The 25,505-nt window shown below is 39.6% G+C and overlaps 1 protein-coding gene across 15 annotated transcripts in view; it reads left to right on the forward strand.

Annotated features, from left to right (window-relative positions):
• The window catches only part of MYT1L (myelin transcription factor 1 like), a 314,756-nt gene that overhangs the window by 267,146 nt on the left and 22,105 nt on the right, over window positions 1–25,505 (forward strand). For all 15 annotated transcript variants that reach the window (XM_069805876.1, XM_069805877.1, XM_069805880.1 and 12 more), the window contains 3 exons: window positions 12,560–12,622; window positions 18,128–18,211; window positions 19,558–19,779. In XM_069805876.1, the coding sequence (XP_069661977.1) occupies window positions 12,560–12,622; window positions 18,128–18,211; window positions 19,558–19,779 (369 nt within the window). The remainder of the gene's footprint in view (window positions 1–12,559; window positions 12,623–18,127; window positions 18,212–19,557; window positions 19,780–25,505) is intronic.

The raw sequence follows: 25,505 nt of genomic DNA on the forward strand, positions 1-25,505 counted from the left end.
GAACATTCTTATGAAGCTGGAATTACTACTTAAGTGCTGTTCAATACAGTCTCAGATTCCAGCACAAGAAGGAATAGTTTAGCTTGGAACAGTTTTAATGGTCTTATCAGAGCTTCCTGCCCTCACTGAAGGGATGTCTCCTTTGTTCACATAATGTGCAAACTGCCTCATACAGTCTGACAGGTTAGGGTGAAATGGCACCAATTTTGTCTTATTGAATACCATACTGAAAGCTCCATTGTTTCTTTTACTGCTACCCAGACAGCTGCAACATCCTTTCAGGAGGGACAGGAAGCTCTGAAGCAGAGGCAGATGGATGTGCGGAGCAGAAACTGGGAGTATTATTGGAGGCACACAGTCCCTCCCGCTGATCAGGATGTTTGGTGTGATCCACTTTATCTACCTCACTGAGAATTCCTGGGCATACATTAGCTCTGCAAACTGGACTTCAAAGTCATCTTTTTCAATGGTTAAAAAGAACATATACAAATACAAAGAAATATACAAATATTTCGAATATATACAACTATACAAAGAAATTGGCTGATGGTTGAATTTGAACTACCAAGAAGGGACTGAAATCAAGTAGAATGCTAGTGCTTGAGCTTTCTGGAGATGAGCCTGTACGGAAATGTTGCATCTGTACTACCAATAGGAGGCCAAACAGTATGCTCTCTGATACAGCTTTTAAGACGTATTACAGAATTATAAGATCATGTAGGCAGGGACCTCCAAATGTTACTTACTCCAGACTCCTGCTCAGACCAAGTCCAGTTGGAGCAGGTTGCTCAGGACCTCGTTCAGTCAAGGTTTGAGTATCTCTAAGGTTAGAGTTCCCACAACTTGTTCCAGTGTTTGACCAGCTTGATGGTAGGTTTTTTTTCATTTATAATAAATTGGGCTTTCCCGTTGCGAATCTTGTCCCCATTGCCTCTCATTCTTCAGCTGTGCATCTCTGAGAAGACTTTTGGTATGCCTTCAACGTACCATCCTGTTAGGTAGTCGTAGACAGCAATAAGATTTCCTACACTTTTCTTCATAGGAATGAACAAGGCAGCTCTCTCAGCCTTGTGTATCAAGTGCTCCAGGCCCATAACTGTCCTCCAACATCTTGCAGCAATGCAAACTTGCAGCTTAGTGTTTGTAGTCCTCAGAGTGCTGGGAAGAATACAGAAAACATTGTACCCTCCTAAGTGTTACTTCATTAGGGCTGATTTGTCTGCCCACCGTCTACCATCTAAGTCTACCTCAAGGCAGTAGGATGGAGTACTTGTAGGGGTGGGCATAGCTGTGGTCATGCCCAACCTGTCCTCCTTGCAGACAGGTTCATGACTAGACTCGCACTAGGAATTTTTCCCTTCAGTAATAATTAAGTCTTGCTTAACATTGCAGGCCCGAGGTAAATTAGGGCTCAAGTAAACAGTGAGGTAATACTTAAAAGTCACTGTAGATGGAGCATGAGTCTCAAGTCAATCACATGAAAAATTAGAGCAAGTCTGAGAAGTTTTCAAAAATTAGTATAAAATCACACAGAAAATTGGTTAAAAAACCCATTTCTCTTAGCTGTACTGTTCATTAGCCTTCTCACTAGACCAGACTGCCTCTCACAGTCTGATATAATTCACACTCAGTATTTTCACATTTCTTCACTTGGGCTTCTGACAAATGTTTTTAGGCCTAGAGGGGAAAAGCTGCTTGTTTTCATGAAACAAAAACTGAAGGATTTTAGTATTTTGCTGTTGACTCTTCACCCCCAAAATAGAAAGCAGTATCTCTGCTTTATGTGTCTGGGAAAGCGAAACCCTTGAGATTTGCTCCCTTTATCCAAACGTTAGCCTGTCCCCATTAATGAATGGCATGTGTTTTCAGATAGAAGCACATACATTCAGAAAAGATTTAAAAGTCCATCCAGTATAGGAACTTCATGGTACAATAGCACTTCTCAAGGTTGCTAATGGGCACAGTGCAGTGACTGCATGTGGAACAAAACATACCTTTCAGCCTCAAGATGCAATTACTTACCTAAACACATTTTACACTGAACTATTATGTTTACCTTATCTTACCTTTCTGAATGTGCACTGAAAATCATCTTTTTAATTGCTCTTTTGAAACGGGAGTAAGAAACAAGCTGTTAATAGTGAAGAAAATTCCAGCCCATTACATTTTCTGTCATTTGGATTATTTTAGTGGTTTGGGTTTGTTGGGGTTTTTTTTTGCAAATTGCTGAGCCCTCATGCTGCCCGTGATATTTTTCCTAGATAACTCAAAGGTGTTTACAATCCTGTTGATTTATGGCTTTGCCATAATGCTAGACTGAGAGGACTTTCATTAGAGGCAGGACTCATGTTTCTTTCTTAATTGTATAGGGCTAGAAATATTTTGTAGGCTTAGTCTTTCAAATATTAGATATGCTATTTTGGAAGAGGACATATATATTGGACTTTCTTCATGCTCTTATTCTTTCCGTCCTTCCCACTCAGCCTTTCCTTTCCCCCTTACACTTGATTCAACTGCCTCCTTTCCTGTGATCTTCTGGAGTCCTTCTCTTGATCGAGTATTTGTGCATGCACAAGTTGAACAGTTCTGTTCAAATGAAGAACACATAAACAGAATAACTAAGGAATGGCTAATGCTGGGTTGTGTGCATTGTCTTCCCAACATCTTTAGTGGATTCTTAAGGCCACAGACTATATGAAAGCTGCTAATTTGTTTCCTCTGCTTTTAGCAATCCTGATCTGATAGCTTTTCTCAGTGTTTCTTGGGGAGGTGCTGACCATTAAGAGTATTCCAGATTCATAGATTTTGAAGTCAGCCCAAACCTCTAAGAAATTCTCAGGAAGTGACAGATTCAAGGTCATACTGCTGTGCCCACCAGACCCTTTGGTAATTGCTTCACCTGGGAGAAGATATATGAAGTACAAAAGAGCAGAGCGTGGGAGAAGCAGCAACATAGAGACAACAATGCAAGAATTATGCTATTGACAGTTTTACGGTGTTCAAGGCAACCAGCAGGCTACTAACCGTAATGTAAATCTCTTATCAGGGGAAAAATGCCCTACTTTAAAGAGTGCATTTTCAAAGTACTCAGCATTTGGCCTAATTTTAATTTAATGTTGTGCTAATACTTCCATTTACATCATAAACAGAAAAGTTAGGCCAGTTGTACAAGCTTCTGAAGACACCTTTTAAGGTGAAGAATACCAGAATGTTCTTACTGTGCTACTGTCTTCAAGGGCTTCTCTTGGACCCATGAATCATGTCACTGGCTGTTCTGCAAACCCTGACTGGACCAATCTTGCTGTGCAGTGGCTGAGTGGCAGATATTCCTGAGAGGCTTAGTGGTTCCCATATTATAGACCAACCAAGAATAGGACATTCTTCTTCAGAAACAAATGTGTCTACCCAAAATTACTGGAAAAAGCCCATGTGGGGTTTTCTTCTGAACACAGGCTCGCAGCAATGCTATTAGGAGACCGAGAACTTGCATGGCTTAGCTCCTAGTTGCAGGGCATGTTCTCTTAAGGCTATATTCTCCTGCATTTTTCTCCGTGCCTTGATCTTTTTGCGTTATTTCTTCAGTATAAAAATGCAGCTTTTTTTCAAAGGCTGAGGTGTTTGGAAATGAACATTTGAATTTGCATATGTTGGAACTGATTCATCCCTGGTGCCAGGAAGTGCTCTCTGCTGCGGGGAGGGGATCTGCAGCTGGCCGGTGCTGCCTCCGAGGCAGGCGATGCTGGCAGGAGAGAAAGCGTGGGCAAGGTGCCCAGGGAGAGAGCTGATTCACAGCTTCCCCCTGGCAGCTTCTGTGAACGGAGCACCCCCTGGGTAGTGCACAGAAGCTATTTCACATTAGGCACATACCATGCCTTTGGCAACTGGCATGTTAGGCGGTATATGCTGGTGCTAGATGTGAGAACAGCGGGCAGCACGTCATGGCACTTGCTGCTGGGAAGCTGGGAAGTCCTGACTGCTAGCAAAACAGGCAGCATGCAGAGGTGGTAACTGAAGGCACAGGAATTTTTTTTTTAAAGCAATATAATTAATTTAAACGCATCATGTGTATCTGTGCATTCGAGTGCACAGCAGTTATTTTAAATGCCAGCATGATGCATTTTAGTCTGCTCATAGGAAAATGGCTTTCAGTGTAATTGAAAAACATATCATGTTCTTTCGCACCCCCACACAGTTAAAAAAATGCAGGAATGCAATACAGATAATGCCAGCAGCTAAGGACAGAAAAACTGTACATGCAGAAAGTCAGGGAATTAATTAAATTCTACTTAAGGAGAAGAGTATGCAGTCAGCCATCCCCAGTTTAGAACCATTCAACTGCTGGGGATTTTTAGAGGCGAGGAGAGAGACAGAGCAATCTCTCATCGGAGATAGAGGAGCCTGAAGTTACTCCACGAAGCCTTTGAGCCAAAATTATTTTAGTCTCATGCCTGGACTAGCTCCATAGGCCTGGCATCATTCCCTCATGGATAGAAAGACTGTACAGTGAAAGTGGTAACAACAAATCCTTCCATTCTACACTTCTTTCCAATCTCCCACCTGCAGTTCTCCCAGTGTCTTCTGAGAAGGCTCAGTAACGCCCCACCAGGAGTGATCCTTGCCTGGATTCCCTGATCTCCTGCCCATTCCTACTGGAACTGCACTGGATCCAACGCCAAAAAGCAACTGACAAGATAGAAGAAGATTTTTCTCAATTCACTCATTTGCTATTCCACCACAATTTTTTTCTTGCTGGCTCTTGTTATTTCCTCAAATCCTCTTCCTTTATATCTGCTGTGGTTTGGGGTTTAAAATTTTCCTGTTACCTCCAGTGAGGCCTGTCATGTCAGTGGCATTCTGCTAAGAAATGTCAGCAGTATTTTATATATGAAAAAGTAATATATAGCACTTTTGCTAATACTGAATTTGTGTGATTAAGTACTCCTTCTAGTTAGGCTGAGTACAGGGACATAATTAGCATATGAATCTAAATTTATCTTCTTTTTTTATTTTTGGCTTCCAATGCATCTTTGTGAACCTTTGATATTTATAAGGCTCTGAGTTCACATGCTTTTGTAGGTATATTTGTGAGGACTAGGACATAGGTTTAGCCTTGAACATGAAACCATAGACTGAAGATCCACTGAAATATTCATTATCTGCATACCTGTCCCACAGAGTTTATGTTGCCTGTTGAACCAATTCAAATGAACTCTGAATGCAATTTTCAGAAGTGCTCAGTGCTAGCCTGGTTCTGCTCCTTTTGAAGCCAGTGATAAAGCTTACAAGGACTTTAATGAAAATAAAAGAGAGCAAGATACTTAAAATGACTCACTGTGTCTTGGCAGCCAAGAAATTCTATGTTATGGTTTCACAACACACAGCGTTTTCTCCCCTGACACAAGGACGCAATGTGTACCCAGTCACATCAGCAATGTGAGAGGACCACAAGTAATACAGACTGTGGGAAAGATAAAATCAGCTGGGAGAAAAGGGCAGGAGGACAAGAAGGGTGATGAAAGAAGAGATAATGGAAAGAAACAGCAAAGAGGAGGAAAGAAGAAAGAACTGTCGACTTCAAGGTTATTAGAGATCATGAAAGGAGGAAAGGATGAGGGAGGAACAGAGAATGAAGACATCAGCCAAAGGGGACAGAGAAAAAAGAAGCAAAAGGGAGAGAGAGAAAATTTAAAAGTGACAAGAGATGAAAATGAGGAAGGAAAAGGATCTGGAAAAGGAAGGAGAAGAATGTGGAAGACAAATGCTGGAGAGGAGTATGGATAGAAAGTAAAAGAGTGAAGAGTGAAGAAGTATGTAGATGTGCAGCTTCACTGAGGGAAATTAAGAGAAAATAAATCCATCCTAACAAAACAGTTTTTCATTGCAAATTCACAGAAAGGTTGTGTAGGTAGCGGGGTTTTGTCTGGCATCAAAAGAAAATATCAACACTTCAGGAATTCAGAAGTCAAATACTATGGCAAAAAAATAGACCATAAAAGACAACGGGCTAAAAGTGGAAAAGCATCTGTGTTCCTACTGGAATTAGGACAGACAACAGCTTTTCTTCTGTGTCTTCATGAGGAAAAGGATCAGCAGCATTCCCACTTCACATACTTAATTAGAGCTTGACAATCTACCAAAATACCTAGGACTGAAAATAAGATTTAGAGATTTACACGTCCAGATTGCTTTCACGGAGCTGGCTAGAACAGTAATGGCTGTGAGGCATTTCTCTGACTGCTCAGAAAGGTAAAGGCAAAACGAGTTGCTGGTTTCTGTCCAGTTCCTGCTAAATAGGTGTTTTCATAACAATAACTACAACCCTGAGTGTTACTGACACACCTGTGGCCAAAAAACCTCCGCTGAGGACCATACAGCTGTGTCGGTGATCTCCCTTGTCACCCTGGAGTGCTCCCTGCAGGTTAGTGGTGAGTGGCATAGGAAGGAACTGGAGGAAAACTTGTTCTCTCTCTTGGCCTCTTAAATAGTTTAAATGGGGACTTGTTTGTCAAGAGCTGCAAACTTGTTGTTTTTTGACAAGCACTCAAATTCATAGAGGCATAGACATACAATAAACTTACGATACCTTACAGAAAACTCCATTTCTTAATTTGACAAAGCTTCTTCTCGTCCCTTCTCTTTCTTCCCCACTTTTTTTCTCCTTCCTCACATAACCAATTCAGGGAACTGCAAACATAGTATCTTTACAGATTTACTTTTGTAACCTTTTGTTTCTGGACTATCTGACTAGAAAAAAAACCCCACAATATTTTGTTTAGGAATCTACATGTAGTTTCAGAAGACATGGCTCTATAGCTGCATACAGAGCAGTGAATGAGTTGCTACTTCTAGCCTGTTTTCCTCTTCTGTGTAAAGTCATTTAGCCTCTCTCTGCCCCAGTGTTCCTCTGCCAAATTCTTCCCCTTTTCCAAGCAGTATTGTGAGATTTTATCCATTAATGTTTGTAAAATACTTTCAGATCTTCAGATGAAACATAGAAATGCAAAGTATTATTATGTCTGTTTTCCAGCCTTCCAACCTATGAATTCCATTCATGGCGATTCAGTCAAATAAAATAGAATCTCAAATACATGGCAACTACCAAAAAATAAAAAGTTCTACATTCTTCTATGAAAAAATCCCACAGGAAACAATTATATTTCTCTAGCCTTTCTGAACCTTCAACAGAAAATCACACCTCTACTATAGAGATTGACAGCATGGTCAAAATAAAACTATGGGAAAGATACAATTTTCTTTTAAGTCCCAGTTCTTTTGCTGTGTGGAACATTCTGAAGAACCATTCGAAATTTTGCACAACTTACTTGTTTACTCCCCCATTCAATTCAGTATGATTTTTCTTTTGGGTTGCTAGCTACATCTGCTTTAAATATTTAATTAGTAATTTATAGGATACATATTCTGTCTGGTAGACTATATTATTTATATGTGTGTTCATTTACTTAAGGGAAGATTGGATCCACAACATAGTAGGTACTAAGTGCTATAAACTAAACAATAAAATTGACATCAGTCTTTAGAGCTGATACGCAAGCTTACTAATAACAGGTCATGAAAGGCATTTTGTAGCAACCTGTTGCAATTGAATCCCAGGATAGTTGGTGAGTCCTAGAAAGGACTACTATCTGATGGCTCTTGGCATGGCCAGTGTGAGAGAAATTAATGGCTTGATTCAGTTCCATGGGAGCAGATTTCCTCAGCACAAAAATAAAATGTCGAAGCAGTTTTCCATAATGAGAACTGGCAATGCTCTTCACCTTTATTAGTGACTGTTACTATTTCTTTATTTCTAGAGTGTCCACTGAGTGCTATTGTTAATCCCCCAAGAGCGATAGCTAAAAAAAGTGCAGGGATAACATACAAACCTGCCAATTCCTGGGAAAACTACAGCCTAACTTAATAACATGCCCTTTCCTTAGTGAAAACCAGGCTGTAGTGGTAAGAGCAGCGAGGCTGAAGTGTGCAGAGGGAGAGAGCTTGGTGCAGGACATAGAAGGGGCCAAGGGTGATTGAAGGGGCAAGAGACAGAGAGAAGAGAAGAAGTTATATTGGTTATAGTTGCTAAAACTGTCCCTGATGATTAAGTTAAACATTGTCACCCTACTTAGCAAAAGATGCAACCATGTGTTACAGTGACCTGACTTTTATTTGCGTGGTGTGCTGAATTTGGGCTTGTATAATTCTAGATCCAAGGCTTCCGTTTGGATTTATAGATATAAACTGGTCAAACCTTAAAGACAAGATTTTACTGAGATAGAAATAGAATTCACTGTGTTGCTGAATCTGAACTGAGGGTTTCTCAGAGAAAGAAAGAGGAAGCCTGAGCCTGAGCCTGGGCCCAAGCCTCGGCGCAGGTGCTGAGCTGTGGTCAGGCTGTGTGCGCTGCAAAAGCTTCCATGAGCGCTGCCTCCTCCCTAGGGAAGGGCAATCCTTCTGATTCCAAAAAGCCATTGTCATTTTGTGGTAAAAATCTCTAGAAGGAAAAAAAAAAGCAAAGTGTTTTCATTATATTGCAGATTACTATATCTTTGTTTTGTTGGTATGTTTTAGAGATAATTTATGTTTTCAAATAAATTTTAGAAGTATGTCAACCAAAGCTATATGCAATAATGAGGACAAAACTACCTCAGTTCTGTCTTTGCATCTTTGTGTAACATCCTATTTGATCTTATGCTAGTTGAGCTATAAATCTAAATATGTAAGCTACATGTAAGCTTATCTAGCTCCTGTAGACCTAGATAAAAGTCTAGGAATATAGGTTTAAATGTGGATCTTATTTGTAGTCTGCTATGCTGATGTGAGCTGGTTTTTTTCTTTTCTGAGCTGAGCTTGCAGCAAGACTTTGAACCATTGGCATTTGGAAAAACCGTCCCACAGCCCATTTGGGCATTGCATCCATTTCCTTCACAGTCTCAGGAACCTCCCTAGGTTCCTTCAAGCTGCCAAAAGTCTTTTTTAATTGCTGCACACCTTCAGTCCTTTCCCCGGTGAAGAATGGGTAGTGGGGCTTAAGTGTATTTCTCTCGGTTTGGCTCTCACTTTTTTTTCATTCCTGCTATTGAATCTATGCCCAGTACTGAATCCAGCTGCCACAGCTGTTGCTGTTCTTCTGCCTGTCCTGCTTTCTGCTTATGCTTAGGTTCCCCACAAAGCTTCTCTGGGATGTTCTGTGAAATGAATGGGACATCAAGGCGGTGCTAACTGCATTCCCCTTCACTGACAAGCTCTTTCTTTTACTGGATGCCCTGAATTTGTGGTAAAGTGCTAGTGTTATATGTTCCAAACGTCACTCTTTACAGGGTGAATTCCTTTTGTCACCTCACTCTTTACAGTACTAAAGTATTTCCCTTTGCTGCAATAAGCTATTATGTAGAGTCTACAAATAAGCTTTTGATCCTGCCAAATTACATTCAATTTAAGTAAGTGAGGAAACTGTTTATCTCGTTTTCCACTTACTCTGATATTCATTTTCAAAGGGTTTCACATCACTTGCCTCTTACAAGCAACTGTGCATACATTTTTCTGGCATTGTTGCATGTACATATGATTGGTTAAGTCAAATATGTATAGGTAGCAGTTGATAGTAAAGTAGTAGCGTATATGCAAGTCCTGTGTATGATCAGACATTCTGAAAATACAGACTCACAATTCCAGTGGTACAAGGACTTGTAGTTGTCTCCTTATCTAATCTGCTTAGGAAAGCAAATAAACATTGTAATAACTTCATAGTTGAAACAGACTACTGTATATCTGCATCCTGTATTTCACAGTGGTTATAAGCACTTTCTGTAGAATGGAAACAGCAGTAAATAGAAATGTTCCAGGGTTTTAAAATGTTCTTAGCAACTGCACTAAACTCTTATTTCATCTGTTACATTTAGGTCAATATAAGCTTATGAGACTTGAAAACAAATATTATAGTGCCAAAATCAAAATTTGAAAGGTCTTTCTAAATCCTTGCCTACATAAAAAAATCACTGCTGGTTTAATCAAAAGTATGGTTTTAAACTGATGTGAACTGTATAAAGCCCTTTGTGAAGATTCTCAGTTCAATTTACAGCAGGATGATTTCTTCTTTAGTTTCAGTTGCTTAGGATTTTTTTCTTTTTAAATGACACAGAAATAAGGTAGTTTTTAAATTGTGTAAGACTGTCCAAATGGTTGAGGTTAATGGTCTAAATTTAAGACTGATTGATTGGATATACTGGGGCATCTTATAAACCCTGTTTGTTAAGACACTATTAATCATGCCTGCCTGTAGCAAAAGTCTTGAAAAAAGATGAGAAAAAACATTGTTAAGTTTTGATAACAGCTTATTCTCAAAAGGATTGAAAAGTCTGCAGAGGAAAATGGTGGCATCCAATAGCATGGGTTCATAAAGAAAGGATCCTTGTAGTACCTCAGACAGACTGCAGAGGAACAGTCTCACAGTTCCTTGTTCTCCTTTATTCATTTAAATGCCATGGACATTTGTAGCCAAAGTTTAGTCAATTCCTTTAATTAATTCTTATTCCCATATCTTTGATTCAACATCTTTAGAGGCTTCAGTCAGGCTTCAGTGATGCAGCTGATCTTCATGGAAGAAGGAAGTAGGCATTGTAGATCACTTAAGATATACAGCATTAAGAAAACACATGAAGCAAGAGATTGTCTCTCTGCAGATCTCAAAACATTTGCCAAAAAATAAAAATAAATAGTGAGAACATCTAAATATTTAAGTATGAAATATTTAAAATATAAGACCCTTTATATAAGACCCCCTAACCATTTATTTTTTAACTTAAAGAAAAAGCCAAAGTTTGTGCAGCCATAGAAAAGAATGAATGGTAAGGGCCACACAGACTGAGCTGTGACTTCTTCACCAAGGGCCATATTTTTACCTAATTTGTGTCAGAAGAAACTATGCAAAAATTAGGGGTTTTATCTTTCTACAAGCAGAAAGATTGATGTGTTACATCAACCTGTATATTGGTCTTTAATATCTTAAGAGTCACAGTAATACTTATACCTTCTAGTCAAGATCATGGTCTTATCCTTGGTCCTGTGCAAAGTCGTAAAGCAAGAGAAAAGGAGAATTGTCTTTAAGAGTGTTGATCAGACTTCTTGTCCAAAGCACACAGGCTGTTTGTTACATAGAAAAGGAACTTCAGTGACGTAGTGAACACCAGAGGTTTTACCGGCTTACATCCTGAAGTGCTACCATATTTTAATGTTTTCTGTAGAATAACTGAACTCGTCCAGATGAAGACCATGTAAGAACTCCATTTAACAAATTCCAGTTTAATTTATCTCTTTCAAGGTTGCGTTAATCATGTTTGAAGTTCGGCCCTGCTGAGCTCCTCAGAAGTAGGTAATGCTTACTAGCTTTAAAAAGCTAAAATTCAGCTTAATGGAACATGACAGCCCCATTGCACTGAGTTCTGGGTTGCTTAATTCCTGACTTTAAGAAACTTTTAAGTCTGTGCAGAAACTTTTGTGAAACAAAAGCTTACCGGTATGGACCAACTTTGAGGAAAGCACACATGTAACTAAAGGGTAAAAGCCAAAGTCTGCACGAACTCTGGATTCAAATAGTGAAAGAATTCAATGTTATGAAAATCTGATGTTTCAGAATGCAACATCTGAATTTGTGCGCATGCTTTTTTTGAATTTGAATGCTTTCTTCAAATGAAGCTTTAAAGCATGGCTAAAATTCAAAACTCAGGCTTAAGAAAAGTGACTTTTTGGAATTCATTTAGCATTCGTCTGTTCAGTAAAATGAATATAAATTAATTCTTCCTTTGTCTTTTCTGTGATTTAGTGTAGCAGTTCAAATACCAGCTAATGGTTTTACTTAGCATTCTAATTTAGCTTATTCTGTGGTGATCGCAATCATCTTTGCAATGTAAAAAAACCCATCCATTTTCTTTGATGACTCTAATGTCATTCCACTGATAGAAATTCCACTGACGGCTGTCTCAGTGACTTCTCTGTCTGGTGCTGTAGCTTGGTGTTTAGGAGTCTTTGGGTGGGTTACCATTTCTCCGCAAGAGGCCAGCATTACTTCCCCGTCTACACATTTCCTTTTCCTTAGGCATTTCCTTCGCTTCATGGAGAGGTGGAGGGGTCTCTCCATGCTGCGACCTCATGACACTGCAGTGGGATTAGAGCAATAGCTCTGATGGAAAACAAAACAGCTCGCTGTAATGTTAGCCATTACCTAAGCATACACCATGGGGATATTCCATTTGCTGTGAACCCTACTCATTCCTGGTGGTGCGGGCATGTCAGGCTGCTGCTGGAAATCTCCACTAATCTGCCAATACTGGAGATATCCAGAAAGCATTTGAGTGGGCAAGTGAGGAATAGCAAAGAAAAACATTTTATGAATGAAAAAAGTATGCTTGTCCTCGGTGTGGAATTAAGCTCGGGTTTAGCAATGGCTGGTCCCCAGGGCTGGCACCTGTGGAAGCAAGGACTGAGCCAATAAATATTTTTTAATGGGCAGTTATATCTTTCCTGTCAGTAACACTGCTCCATATCTCTTCCATTATTATTCTAGGTGTCCCACCCCTGGGTGTGATGGCTCTGGGCATATTACTGGAAATTATGCTTCACATCGAAGGTACGTAAAGAGAAGGTTTTGTTCTTTAAATCAAACAACTGAAGGGCTAGAAGGGACCTCAACAGACCTCTCTTCCCTCTCTCAATACCAAAGTAGGATTGCATGCTGTACATAGGCATGGGTTGGTATAACACGTTGTATTTATCAACAATGAATAACATTTCTCAGCTTCAGCATGGCTCACTACACAAATAGGCAGGAAGATTTTTGCTAATATCTAGCAAAATCTTTGTAGAAAATGAATCCAGTTTTTCTGCCTTCTCTGTTAGCCCAGGGAAGCAATTCAACATTTATAAGTTTCTGCTGCCTTACATTCTGAATAAAGTAACTCTTCTCTTCACAGTCTTACCTTTTCTGGACTCAAATCCTATTCCTGCATTTTTTTCCCCCACAAATTGTATTTCCTGATTGTTCCTGTCAGTCTCTTCCAGACTCTTTCAGTATTTCTTGAAATGCAAAATTGGACCCCATTCTTTACCTCCTCTCCCAGCTGAAGCCTTACCAGCTTTAATCAGAGGGAAAAAGTACCTCTTTCATCTAAAATGCACTGGTCTTGTTAGTACATTTCAGTATAAAGCTTGGCTTGTTTTTAAATTGCAACATATTGTACATAACTATGTCAAGTCAGAAGAATGGAAAGAGAAATTCATGGATGAAAGCTGTTACCTTAAGTGCCTAAACTATAACTTTGATCCCTACCAATGGCCAAAAAAAGTTTCACATTTACTAATTAGAGTATTGTTGGTAACCCCAAAATCAATTATGGTGGTACCACTGTAGAGGTAATGTTATGAATTCTGTGTAATAAGCAATTCCCCTGTGGCTATTTGAGAACTATAAATCAGTAGAGAAGAGCTGCACCATATTTTGTAAACAGCTATCCACTGTTTAGTCAAAGAATAATAGTGTAGCCCACCTCTCTTTTGTTAGTAAGCCTCTTTACTCCCATGCATAGTAATATTGTTGAGTCTGGATATTTGCTTGCTTCACCAAGTCCCTGTAGTTTTACAGTTGCCTATAACTAGTCAATACAGAAATGCCCAGTTTAAATGTATTCCAAGTAAAAGCAACAAACAGTTTAAGGTCCAAACATAAATAACATAGAGATTGGGAATGTGCCATACCTTTACATGATGTAAAAATGAAAGATCACAATAACAATTTCTGTAATGCACAGTTAAACATCAAAAGTACAAATAATATTATAAAGGAGAACATGTAAACATTTTAAAAGCACTTACATGATGTAGGAGATTAAGTCACATTTTCAAAGGGATTTAAGGTCAAATTTAGAACTACATTTAACTATGTGTGGATTTATCAGCTCACACCTCTGCCAGCACTATGCTTGGTGTAGCTATACCCTGACTTTGCTGTTTCAGGAGGCTGTAATGTATTTGGTCATATTAACCAGAAACAGGCAGGACAGTGAAGATGCAGAAGACAAAGTGTCACAAACAAGAAACCTAAAAGCTGGCAAGGTTAGCAGGGGAGAATCACTGCATGTTGGCTCATTTTTTAAACCCTTTCCCTGGTCATTGTCTCCTAGCCACTGTAGGACCAGACCATGAGCTGGATGGTGTTACCTACTTTGTCTGTAAATTCTTATTTTCTTGTATTTTTGCAGATGAGTGCTGGACCAAGTTTTGATTTGATTGTGCAGCATACTCAGTACACCTAAAGATATCAAAAGTAATTCTGCAAAACTAAGTGATCTGGAATTTGTCCAGTTCATTGGGATTTAACACATTCAACCTTTTGAAATGCCACCATATCTATATTGACCACATAACTCCTTCGTTTCTCTTCCAAAAGGCCTCTGGCAGCCCCAGGTCATAGAATGGTTTGGCTTGGAAGGGATCGTAAAGGTCTTAAAGATGGAACTAAAACTAAAAGATGGAACTAAAACTAAAGATCATTCTAGTTCCATCTAGGGTCCTTGGCTGCCTCCGGGCACGGGGACACTGACACTGAAGGAGTAATGTCTTCTTTGCTTAAAACCACCAATGTCCCCAGGAGACCTGTCACATTTACAGGGAGCCAGCCCGACACTGTTCAGGTCATGATATCTTTTGAGGCCATTTCTGAGGTGGTGAGGCTGGCAAAATGCATGCTCTTTAACAGGGCAGCAAACCAGTAGCCCAAATCTGGAGCTGTTAAGTATGAAAGACCCCACAGCATATTCACAGTTAAGCTTTCTAATACCCACACCGAAAATTAGCATTTACCTCTGCTTGCATCTGAGTTGGCATTTTTGTCTGTGTATGATACCATCACTTACAACCCTTTCAGTTTCAGAAGGAAAGGAATGACAAACTTCTTTCCTAAATGGCTGCCAAGATGCCTTGGTATCATCTGTATTTAAAATGGCTGCTCAACAGCAAGCACACATGAAGGCAGATTTAACTCTGCCATAACTCTCTGCAGTTCCACACACCCATTCAATGTATGCAAGATGTTATATCAGCATATACCGGTGTTGAATTTCCCTTGTTGTCTTTTATCTTCATATATAAGGAATTAAACTGATATAAAAATGAAGTAATATGTTTACTTTGTAATAGCTTTTGGTTACTATAGGATAAAAAATATTAAAGCAAAGGCTCATCCTTGACATATGTTTTCTTGGTGAATCTGCTGTCAGAGGAAAAATGAATTAATCATAACCTCAGAAGCTGTCTGTTGGAAATGTCTGTTTAGAGGACCTGAAAGGTCTTAGAATTTTCTAATAAATCATAGTGCCAGAATAGAAAGATCTATTGCAAAAAGATAATGCACCAAAATACCAATAAGTAGGTGATAATTAAATTGATTTAATATGTAGAAAGCATTAAATCATTAGTCAAGGCAGAAATTCTTCATTCAGGTTTTTTTATGAAAATGTCATCATCTACAAGCATATCCATCTGTACACCTGCTAAAAAAAGTATTGCTTTCTGAGGCATTTCTATTAACTGTTTAGTTTTCAGATGTAAAACCTGATTAGTCTCACCCAGTGGGTGCAACTGTCCTGGTTTCAGCTGGGATGTAGTTAACTGTCTTCCTAGTAGCTGGTACAGTGCTATGTTTTGAGATCAGTATGTGAAGAATGTTGATAACACTGATGTTTTCAGTTGTTGCTCAGTAGTGTTTAGACTAAAGTCAAGGATTTTTCAGCTTCTCATGCCCAGCCAGGGCACCTGACCCAAACTGGCCAACAGTGTATTCCATACCATGGGACGTCCCATCTAGTTTAGGAACTGGGAAGTGGGGGGCGGGGATTCACCGCTGGGGGACTGGCTGGGTGTCGGTCGGCGGGTGGTGAGCAATTGCCCTGCGCATCATTTGGACATTTCAATCCTTTTATTACTACTGTTGTCATTTTATTAGTGTTATCATTATCATTATTAGTTTCTTCTTTTCTGTTCTATTAAACCGTTCTTATCTCAACCCACGGGTTTTACTTCTTTTCCCGATTTTCTCCCCCATCCCACTGGATGGGGGGGGAGTGAGTGAGCGGCTGCGTGGTGCTTAGTTGCTGGCTGGGGTTAAACCACGACAACTAGTCTCTCAGATAAGCTAGGGCATATCTGTGACTCCTGTCCTCTCCCCCTCACTTTCTGCAGTCCAGGTTGTATGGGGAGCAATGAACCAACCTGTTCCTGAACTGCCCCCTTGCCCCAGAGCCTGCTTCCTCTTATTCTAAATCCCTCAGCCTCTCTTCCTCCTGCCTCTGTCTTCCTACAGATTATGATATTATTGTTTTCAAACAAAACTATTTTTAAGTGGCACAAGCTTTCTGAGGTTTAGTTTGTACACAGGGAAGTATCGTACTTTGGTGTGCACTATGCAAGTTGGGATGAACAGCACCTTGCTTTAAAAAGGAGAACGGTCAGCTGCATTTAAACTAGAAAATGAAATGGGATGAGAGCACTAGTCCAAGCCTATGAGCACAGATGCCTACACTGTTAAATTGTTAGCATGTCCCCTAGCATGGTGCTGACCCTGGGCCACTGAAACTCTCCCAGGCAATTCTCAGATATGATTTGGGGCTCAGCATGGGTCCAGATCATTCTCTATAAGCAATACAGGTGTAGCTGTCCTGCTTTACAGAGACAGTTTAGCTGTACAGATGTGAGCTTGCTGGTCTTGGGTTGAAACAGCAGTTCTAGGTCCCTTCCATTTACCACTATAGATGTAGCCATGCCATCTCACTAAGAGTTGCTAGGTAACACACTATGTCAAATATCTCATGCTAACATTCCTCCCTTTCTTTAATTGACTTATTTATGACTTCGCAGCATGTAAACTCTATTTTTTTCTATTTTTCATTTACCAACACAGAATTCTGTCTGTGACTGCATCACCATTTTCTCTGCTTGTTCCTCCCAGTCTAGTCTTCGCTGGTCTTGATAAGACAAAATAATTGAAAATTTTGCTACCACTGTTTCTGTTGCTTCTTCCTGAAGACAGGACCTACTATACAACACTAAAGTACCTTTTGTCATGCTGAAAACAAAAATTTAATTTTCTATTTTGTTTCTTTCTCTACTGAAAGTTTTCTTTGGTGACACTACTTTGTCTCTCATCTCAATACTTTTGAGGGTGGTGTTCTACTGATGGATTTCTTTTTTAATGTTGATAAGTTAAGATGGAAATAACATTTAAATAGAGGGCAAAGCATGATTTTTTGATAGACATATTTGTGTCCTTGGCTAGCAACTACTTCAAAAAATCTTTAAATATCTATTAAAGTCACTGTCAGGTCTACTAAATGGTTTCTATAATGAATTCTTCATATGCAAAGGGAAAGCTGAGCTTATAAAATCTTGGAATAGATAGATCTTTTTCCACCTTGTGTAGTTAAAAACAACATTCTCAGTGTCCAGTTAAATGTAACATTGCTTAGCCTAACATATAATTCTGTCTCTACCAAATCTTTTTGTCTGGGTGAGTTCTGAGCACTTAAACTCTTTCTCAGGAAGGCCTTGTACAGCTCTGAGCTCTGCCGTGTTTTTATTCAACAATTCTATAGGATTCTTACATGACAGTTGAGAAGGTTTGGTAGTGTTTCTAATGTGGTCCCTAGAGAAATTTTTAGTCCTACCAAGAGATCCTGGGTTTTGAGCCTGTTCTTCCTTCCTTCTCAGACATACAGAGGACGTAATGTCTCTCAGCCCCGAAACACTGGCTTCTATTCCTTTTAAAGCTGTCGCTGCTGCTGCTGAGTCAGCTGGAGGGATTATTAGGCAGAGAGTTTAAGAGCTGCTTTCCCTGGCTCCTGGGGGACTGCCTGTGTGTGTGGGCTGCACAGTGCCTGCAGTCCTGTCCTGCATCACAAACAGATCCGCGGATTCCCCCTCGTGGCTGCATGCTGCAGCTCTCCTCACTTAAACCACTTGAGCTTTGATTTTGGAAACTGGATGGAATTCCCTATTCTGCCAGTTTTTCAGATGGAACGTGTATCACTTGTAAACTGTACTCAAGAATGAGAAATTGCATTTTAAAATGTTTTCTTTCACTCAGTCTTTCAGGCTGTCCGCGAGCAAAGAAAAGTGGAATCAGGATAGCACAAAGCAAGGAAGACAAAGAAGACCAAGAGCCAATTAGGTGAGAACAAATATTGTCAAAGGGCCTTCCTGTGTTTTATAAGGTCATATGTATCTTCAGCTTTTTATTAAGGCATAAATGTTATTGTGTGATAGTTATCCAAGAGCAGATGACCACATTGATTTCTATGAGTGAACTGCAAATCAAGGATCTGTGCTGATTTATTCAGCAAAGGATACAATATTCAACCAAGGTCTACAATCTTCTATAATTTAGAAACAGATTTAAATATGTTTTTCACATGAAATTAAAAAATTACCTAGATCTTTATCTCCTAAAAAAACCTTAAATGTGTTTGCATGCTATAGACAGACCATGCATGCTAAATAGTTACGGGAATAGAGAATTGAGTATTTATATCAGATTGCTGCAACAAATCTGACTGTTTATGCAGTTTGTAAGAGGAACAAATACCTACCTATAGGTCTTAGTTTCTTCTTGCAAGGTGCTCTGATACCAGTGGCCACTGAACTCAGTGGATTTAGTGACTGCTTAGACCATTCAGGACTGGATCCTTGGTGAAGAGTTGCAGCAGTATTTTAGTGTAGGACAAACAGCGAAGTAACTGGCCTTGTTTTGACATGTGTTACGTAGCAGCATACTGAAAAAACATTATTTTCTTTACATTTTTCACTTTGAAGATTCTAACCTGTTCCTTCTAACCCTTGGTATTTGTTTTTTAGAAGTGTAAAGGGCAAATGTATGGGGGAATTCCCAAGTAAGGAAAATCATCAGATGAATACGGAACTGCGTTCGTTGATCTCTCTAGGCTGTAGCACATAGTTCGTTATAATCTCTCCTATTCAGAGAGTGGTTAAAGGTGCTCAGCATTTCTGATGAGGTGCTATGATCACTTCATAGCTAACTGTTTACACCTAACATCTTCATGACTTCAGACAAGTCTTCTTTAGATTCCATCCCCATAAATAAAATGTACCAAGGATTATACTAAGTAGGATTTTATGCTTATAGAGTTTTATGGGCAATTTCCCTGCTGAGTGGAGCTCAGTAGCCAACATTTCAATTCCAGTGTGATATTTACTGTAATGAACACCTGCAATTCAAATACATATCTCAGTCCTTTTGTTGCAGTTGCACAATGTCAACAGCTGTGACTTCATCTACTGGCTAGCCTCCTTGCAGTTTATCAAAGAACATTTTTTTTTTCATATTAGCAAAGTTCTGCTTGTAATTTTACCCACTAAAGGGTATCTTGACTATTTTTAAGACCACAGTGCATGATTGTTCTTTTCTTTTCATGTCGGGTTTATTTTGACTTTGTTGTAGAGGCTACCAGGTATATGATGGCAAGACAATAAAGTTTATCTCATCTATCTGCTATCCAGATGTCCAGTTCCTGGTTGTGATGGTCAGGGTCATATAACTGGAAAATATGCATCCCATCGCAGTGCGTCAGGGTGTCCTCTAGCTGCCAAAAGGCAAAAGGATGGATACCTAAATGGCTCACAGTTCTCTTGGAAGTCAGTGAAGACGGAAGGAATGTCATGTCCAACCCCAGGATGTGATGGCTCAGGACATGTCAGTGGTAGTTTTCTTACTCATCGTAGGTGAGTAACTATGGCTTATATTTTTCACTTACGCTTATTCTTTAAATTAGATTAGCAAGATTTGAAATACAGCTTTTTGTCATGGCATTTCTCTGTTCCTTTTGAATTTCATTATTACTTTGAAAAATAATCTTCCTACATATTTTTGTAGATAACTGGAAATCCAGACACACGATTTTTTTGATGCAAGTCCTTGCAGGTAGAGACCTGAATCTGAATCTATAATACACACAAAATTTTAGGGGAAAAAGTGTGCATGACAATAAGTGTAAATTTGCTGCTGCTTTATTGAGTGACTCTGGACAAATTACCTAAGGATAGATTTTGTAATACACATCTGAATCCCCCTGATTTTCAGAGATGTCAAATGCATTGTTGATTCCCAAACATCAGAGCATGGAACTAAAGAATTTAAGGAACCAGTTCCATAAAACCAAAGTACTTTGATTCATTTGGTAATGAAAATGTTTGCTCAAAATTTCATAAACTTAGCAAAAATAAGAGAACTTCAGTGATGACATTTTTCATAGCTTTTAAGAGATTAATGAAGAGAAAGTGGCCAGTCTATTAGGGATAAATCTTGCTGCCATTTTAGATACTAGGTTACGAGGAAGCAAGGGTATTCTCAGAGCTTTGGGTGGGAATCTCAGCCTGAACATGACTATAATGCCGGAGCAAATTTCTTATTATATAATCACTAATATAAAAGTCTATTACTTCAAATATGTCAAGCCAATGTACCTAATTTGTCACCCTTCTCCAGGCAGACCTCAGTTGAACTTCTGTACCTTTTAGTTAACTAAACCAACCTAATCCTGTTTTGTAGTCAGTTCTAGATATAGAGGTGAAAAGTGTACTTCTTCCTTCTCTTGCCTGTAACTATTTCCTTTGATTGTTTCTCTGACAATCCTTTATAGCTTAATTCAAAAGCCTCACCCTTACTGCAACCTCTCCAGACTTTGTGCACATAGTTCCTATTTATCATTTAGGTTCAGAGCTGGTTTTCTACTCGGTGTTTGTATGGTACCTATCATGAAGGGATTCTGGTCCATGACGTGAGGTGCTACCTAAGTGGTCAAACATATTACACAGCCCGCAGCTCCCATAGGCTTTAGGGAGTGGCAGATGCAAAAGCCCTGACCATTGGTGCAGATGTCGACACGTCGATTTAGGTTTCTGACTTTCAGTACAATATCAGTATTAGTGTTCATGTTTCAGTTTAGCTTTCTTCATAATGGTGTTACATATAGTTAACTCATAGAAATCTGTCATTAAAATTTTGAAATTATTTTCCATTTAGTTGAAAGGTACAATATAATTACTAGGAGATTGCTTTCAAGGAGTATTTACATCATATTTACATTTTCAAGGAGAAAATTCTTGCAACAAAATTCTAAAAGGAATGTATTGACACTAAATTTAATTGTTCTTCAAAATTAAGGAGAAAATGGTACCTAGAGGAGTTTTTTTTAATAGAAAAGTTTTCATGAAAAAAACAGAATAAAATTTAAATTCTTTTTTTTTTTGCAGTGGAGAAACCTAAATATGGCATTTAGCCTCATAGGAGCCATGTGATTTCTTGAGTACCATTATCTTAAGCAGGAACTGAGACATGTAAAAGGCTTACCTTATAAGACCAGTTTTTGGGCAAAAGGGTCCATTCTTAGAGGAGAGCACCAGAAGATGAAAGGTTGCTTAAAAAGACTGACTGAAGTAGACTGATCTTACTTGATTGTCTTGATGTAACAAAGTGCTGATATTCTAAGTCGTGAGCAAGCTTAACAATTTCTTGAAGCTTCCATAAGCTACGGCAATATCAGTAACAAGCCATATTATTTTTAAAATATGATTAATTCTTGCAGAATTCTTAAGATGCTGTTAAAAGGGCTTAGTTCATTTGCTCACACAAAAAAAAGCACTTGGAGCCATTTTAGATGCTTTAGGATAATTTACGTGGCCTCCAGCTGTTGCTCAGAAAGGTAGGTCCAGTGTCGTATTTATCAACCTTAATGATACATCGTCTCAAATGACATTTCGTATACAATATGGCCAACTGAATCAAACTCTGCACATAGGACTGAACTTCAGCACACTTCACCTACCTTAAGAATCTGCTTGTAGGTGAACAAGATGCATTTACTCCTCTTCCAGTGAATGGAGTGAATGGAGAGTTGTTCACTTCACTTGGTGAAGTAGACACGTTTCCTAATCTGAGTTGTACCCTACATGTCACTGGGTGCTTCAATGGGGAGTGGGATTCCCCTGCTTACAAATAGGTACTGTATGCCATGTGAACTCTTCATAGGGCATGCAAGATGGCCCTACTGGGTTGGCAAAAATAACTGAAGGTTTGTGAGACCCTCCCATTCTTTGATTATGACAGCTAAGAGCTGAACATGCTTTGCAGGGGATCTGGAAGGGTGCTAGCTTTGTTAAATGAATGGGCCCCAGAGCTCCCTGGCAGCTTTGACACATAGTTCCCATGCAGACATTTAAACGTAGGTGTCCTAATCTGGAGTTCAATCCCACCTAAATTATAGACTATGCATTTCCTTACCTAAGGATGAAATACCCCCTCTCTTTTAGTGTATCCGGTTTAATAGGCTGTGGTCTCATCTTCTACCTCTAACAACATTTTGCTGTACAGCTATGGCTGTAAATCTCAAAATGCCACCTTCTGAAGAGAAGCAATGCTATGACAGTTACACACTGAGACTAGGCTTATGTACAGTCTTTTGCAGGTATAGCTGTGTTCAGCATGTGTGGGGAGAGAGCAGGGCTATGGCCATTAACCGAATCAGTAAAAGCTACTAGGGAAGCAGTAGCTAAAAGTCTTCGTTTTCGCCAGAACAACTCACTTCTCTCTTAATAGGTGATTTTTCTTCCCCAGTACAAATATTTTTTTGTACTATTACAAATTATTACTATTAGCAGACTTCTCTAAGCATATATATTAATTGCATGTGTAGTTGTTCTTAATGTGTTATTTGAGAATTTATATTCTGCCATTTGTAGACAGCTGTTAATACGCTATTATCCAAGCAGCTGTAATACTCTGGAAACTGGAACAGCAGACTGGCTTGTGAAAATGATGCCAACTGTTGAATTAATTAAATATATACATATATATAGAGAGAGAGGGGTTTCTGAGGCAAAGATTTCTAAGAGCTGCTGTTGCATCTTGTACACATGTCATTCCACTGATATCAAGGGACCCTGGATTTGATCCACAAGGGCTGGTAAATCAGTACTTAGTTAAAAACCTGCTCCAACTGGTATCATGTAGTCTGTAATTTAACTATATGCATGCTTCTGAAGTGAAAAAGTCACAAATTTCAGTAAATTTTGAATCCTGTGAACAAAGGCACCAACAGAGCTATCTGGTTTTTTAATGTTTTCCGTGCCTGTCTGCAGAAATTCCTATGAATAGTTTTATTTTGTCAAGGAGTTTACAAAGGAAAGAATGGCAACAGAGGGTTATCAGGAGGGACTTGAAGCATAGGATTAGGAGTGCTATGCTTCAAAATGGAGCCTGTGCTAGCAAGAGAGGCCAGTGTGAAATTAGGTGACCTATCAGCAATATGAAAATTAATTGGAAGGCATGTAAGCATGGAGTCAGTAGATAGGTAAATTAAATAGGTTATAATGAAATGTAAATTGGTTATTATACTGTAGCTTTCCAGTTTGGTTCTTGAACAGGCCCTTACATCCTCATATTTGATTTAGGAAGGTTTTTCTGGATGGCATCATTTCTAATACTGTGATCAGTGAGGACTTAGAATATACTTGCATTTAGCAACCCTGCTCCTTAGCACAGAAGGGGAAATGTGCTTGTGCTGACTTCAGTGGAAAGTACATGCAGAAATGCCTTTTCAGATATAAAACAATGTTCTTGTTCCCATCTCCTGCCCACTTGTATTTAAATCAGTGGTCACCCATATCAAACACAGTAATGTAGCTTTTAAATTCCCTTTACTGTGTAAAACTGTTGTGGTTTAACCCCAGTAGGCAGCTCAGCCCCACACAGCTGCTCACTCACTCACTCCCAGCAGGATGGGGGAGAGAATCTGAAGGGTGAAAGTGAGAAAACTTGTGGGTTGAGACAAAGACAGTTTAACAGGTGAAGCAAAAGCCATACACGCAAGCAAAGCAAAACCAGGAATTCATTCACCGCTTCCCATGGGCAGGCAGGTGTTCAGCCATCTCCAGGAAAGCAGGGCTCCATCACACCTAACAGTGACTTGGGAAGACAAATGCTGTATCTCTGAATGTCACCCCTTACGCCGTCTTTCCCCAGGTTTTATTGCTGTGCATGACACTGTATGGTGTGGAATATCCCTTGGGTCAGTCGGGGTCAGCTGTCCTGGCTGTGTCCCCTCCCAACTCCTTGTGCCCCCCCAGCCTCCTCGCTGGTGGGGTGGGGTGAGAAGCAGAAAAGGCCTTGGCTCTGTGTGAGCACTGCTCAGCAGTAACGAAAACATCCCTGTGTCATCAACACTGTTTTCAGCACAAATCCAAAACATAGCCTCAGACTGGCTACTGTGAAGAAAATTAACTCTGTACCAGCCAAAACCAGTACAAAAACATATGCTAGTAGAGCTATAATATACAAGAGATGATGAAATTATAAGTATTCTCCCCATTTACAAGCTAATGCCAAATAAAGATGAAAATGTGGAGAAGGGAAATTTTTCTTTAGCGTACCCATATACTCACTGAGGACAGTGGGACTCCAAGATCCATAAACAGGTTTATAGAATAGGATCTGTATTTAAGCAGCAAGGGAATTCCACTGTGTTTGCAAAATGTCTAGAAATTACTGAAAGTAATGGATATCATCCAGTGCCTTTTCCCTTCTGAAGGAATGTATATAGAAATTGTGAGGTGTTTACATATGATAGTTATGGGCTATCCACTTTATGTGTAGGAAGGCTTAGTTAATGGTAAGGCCATCAGAAAGCCTGCAGGAAGGTAATAGCAGTGCATGCAGTTCAGCCGTCACCTCATGTGCACATCCTGAGGTGAAGGAGCACTGCCAGTGTTGTTTCCTCCAAAAATTCTACGTTGGTCACAGCTCTGAGCTGCACAGCTGCATTGCTAAGCCTGGGAACAGGAGGATTAGGAAAAGAAGAAAAGATAAAAATTCAGGACAGGAGCTGCCCTCTGCAGCTGCTTGCTAGAAGCAGGCAGATACCAGCGCTCACACAGATCCTCAGAGAACCTCTGAGCTCCCAAACACTCAAAGCATTCAGGAGATGATAAATGTGAGGGAAGAAGGATGGAGATGTAGATTTCCATGCGCAGATCCTTTTTCTCATGAAATATGCTTTGCTAGAAATAGATACTCTCTAAAAAACCTGTGTCATCGACCTCAGCTCCTGAAGGGAAGGTTTGCAAGTGCCACCTACGGTCAAACCTCTTGGTGCTCAGGGCTGCAGCTTGAGCCTGTGCCCATAGAACAGCATCTCACCCCAGGGTTTATCTGGGGTGGGTGTTCACATGCAGAGTGCCAAAGGGGAAGCAGCTCTATAAACCAGATGCTTTGCATCTGCAAACATGTGCTAGTGGCTGCTAGTGGCTCCTAAATTACTGTAGAGCTTTCAATCTTTGCCTGAAGTCACATCCTTTCTTAGCGTCAGCATTTCTCAGCTTCAGCATTTAAAAACATAAAAATACTTAGCATTTGTTCAGTGAATAAGTCTTTTATAAATTAGCTATATGGTTAC

This window comes from Haliaeetus albicilla, chromosome 18 (genome assembly GCF_947461875.1).
Source record: "Haliaeetus albicilla chromosome 18, bHalAlb1.1, whole genome shotgun sequence".
Classification (NCBI taxonomy): domain Eukaryota; kingdom Metazoa; phylum Chordata; class Aves; order Accipitriformes; family Accipitridae; genus Haliaeetus; species Haliaeetus albicilla.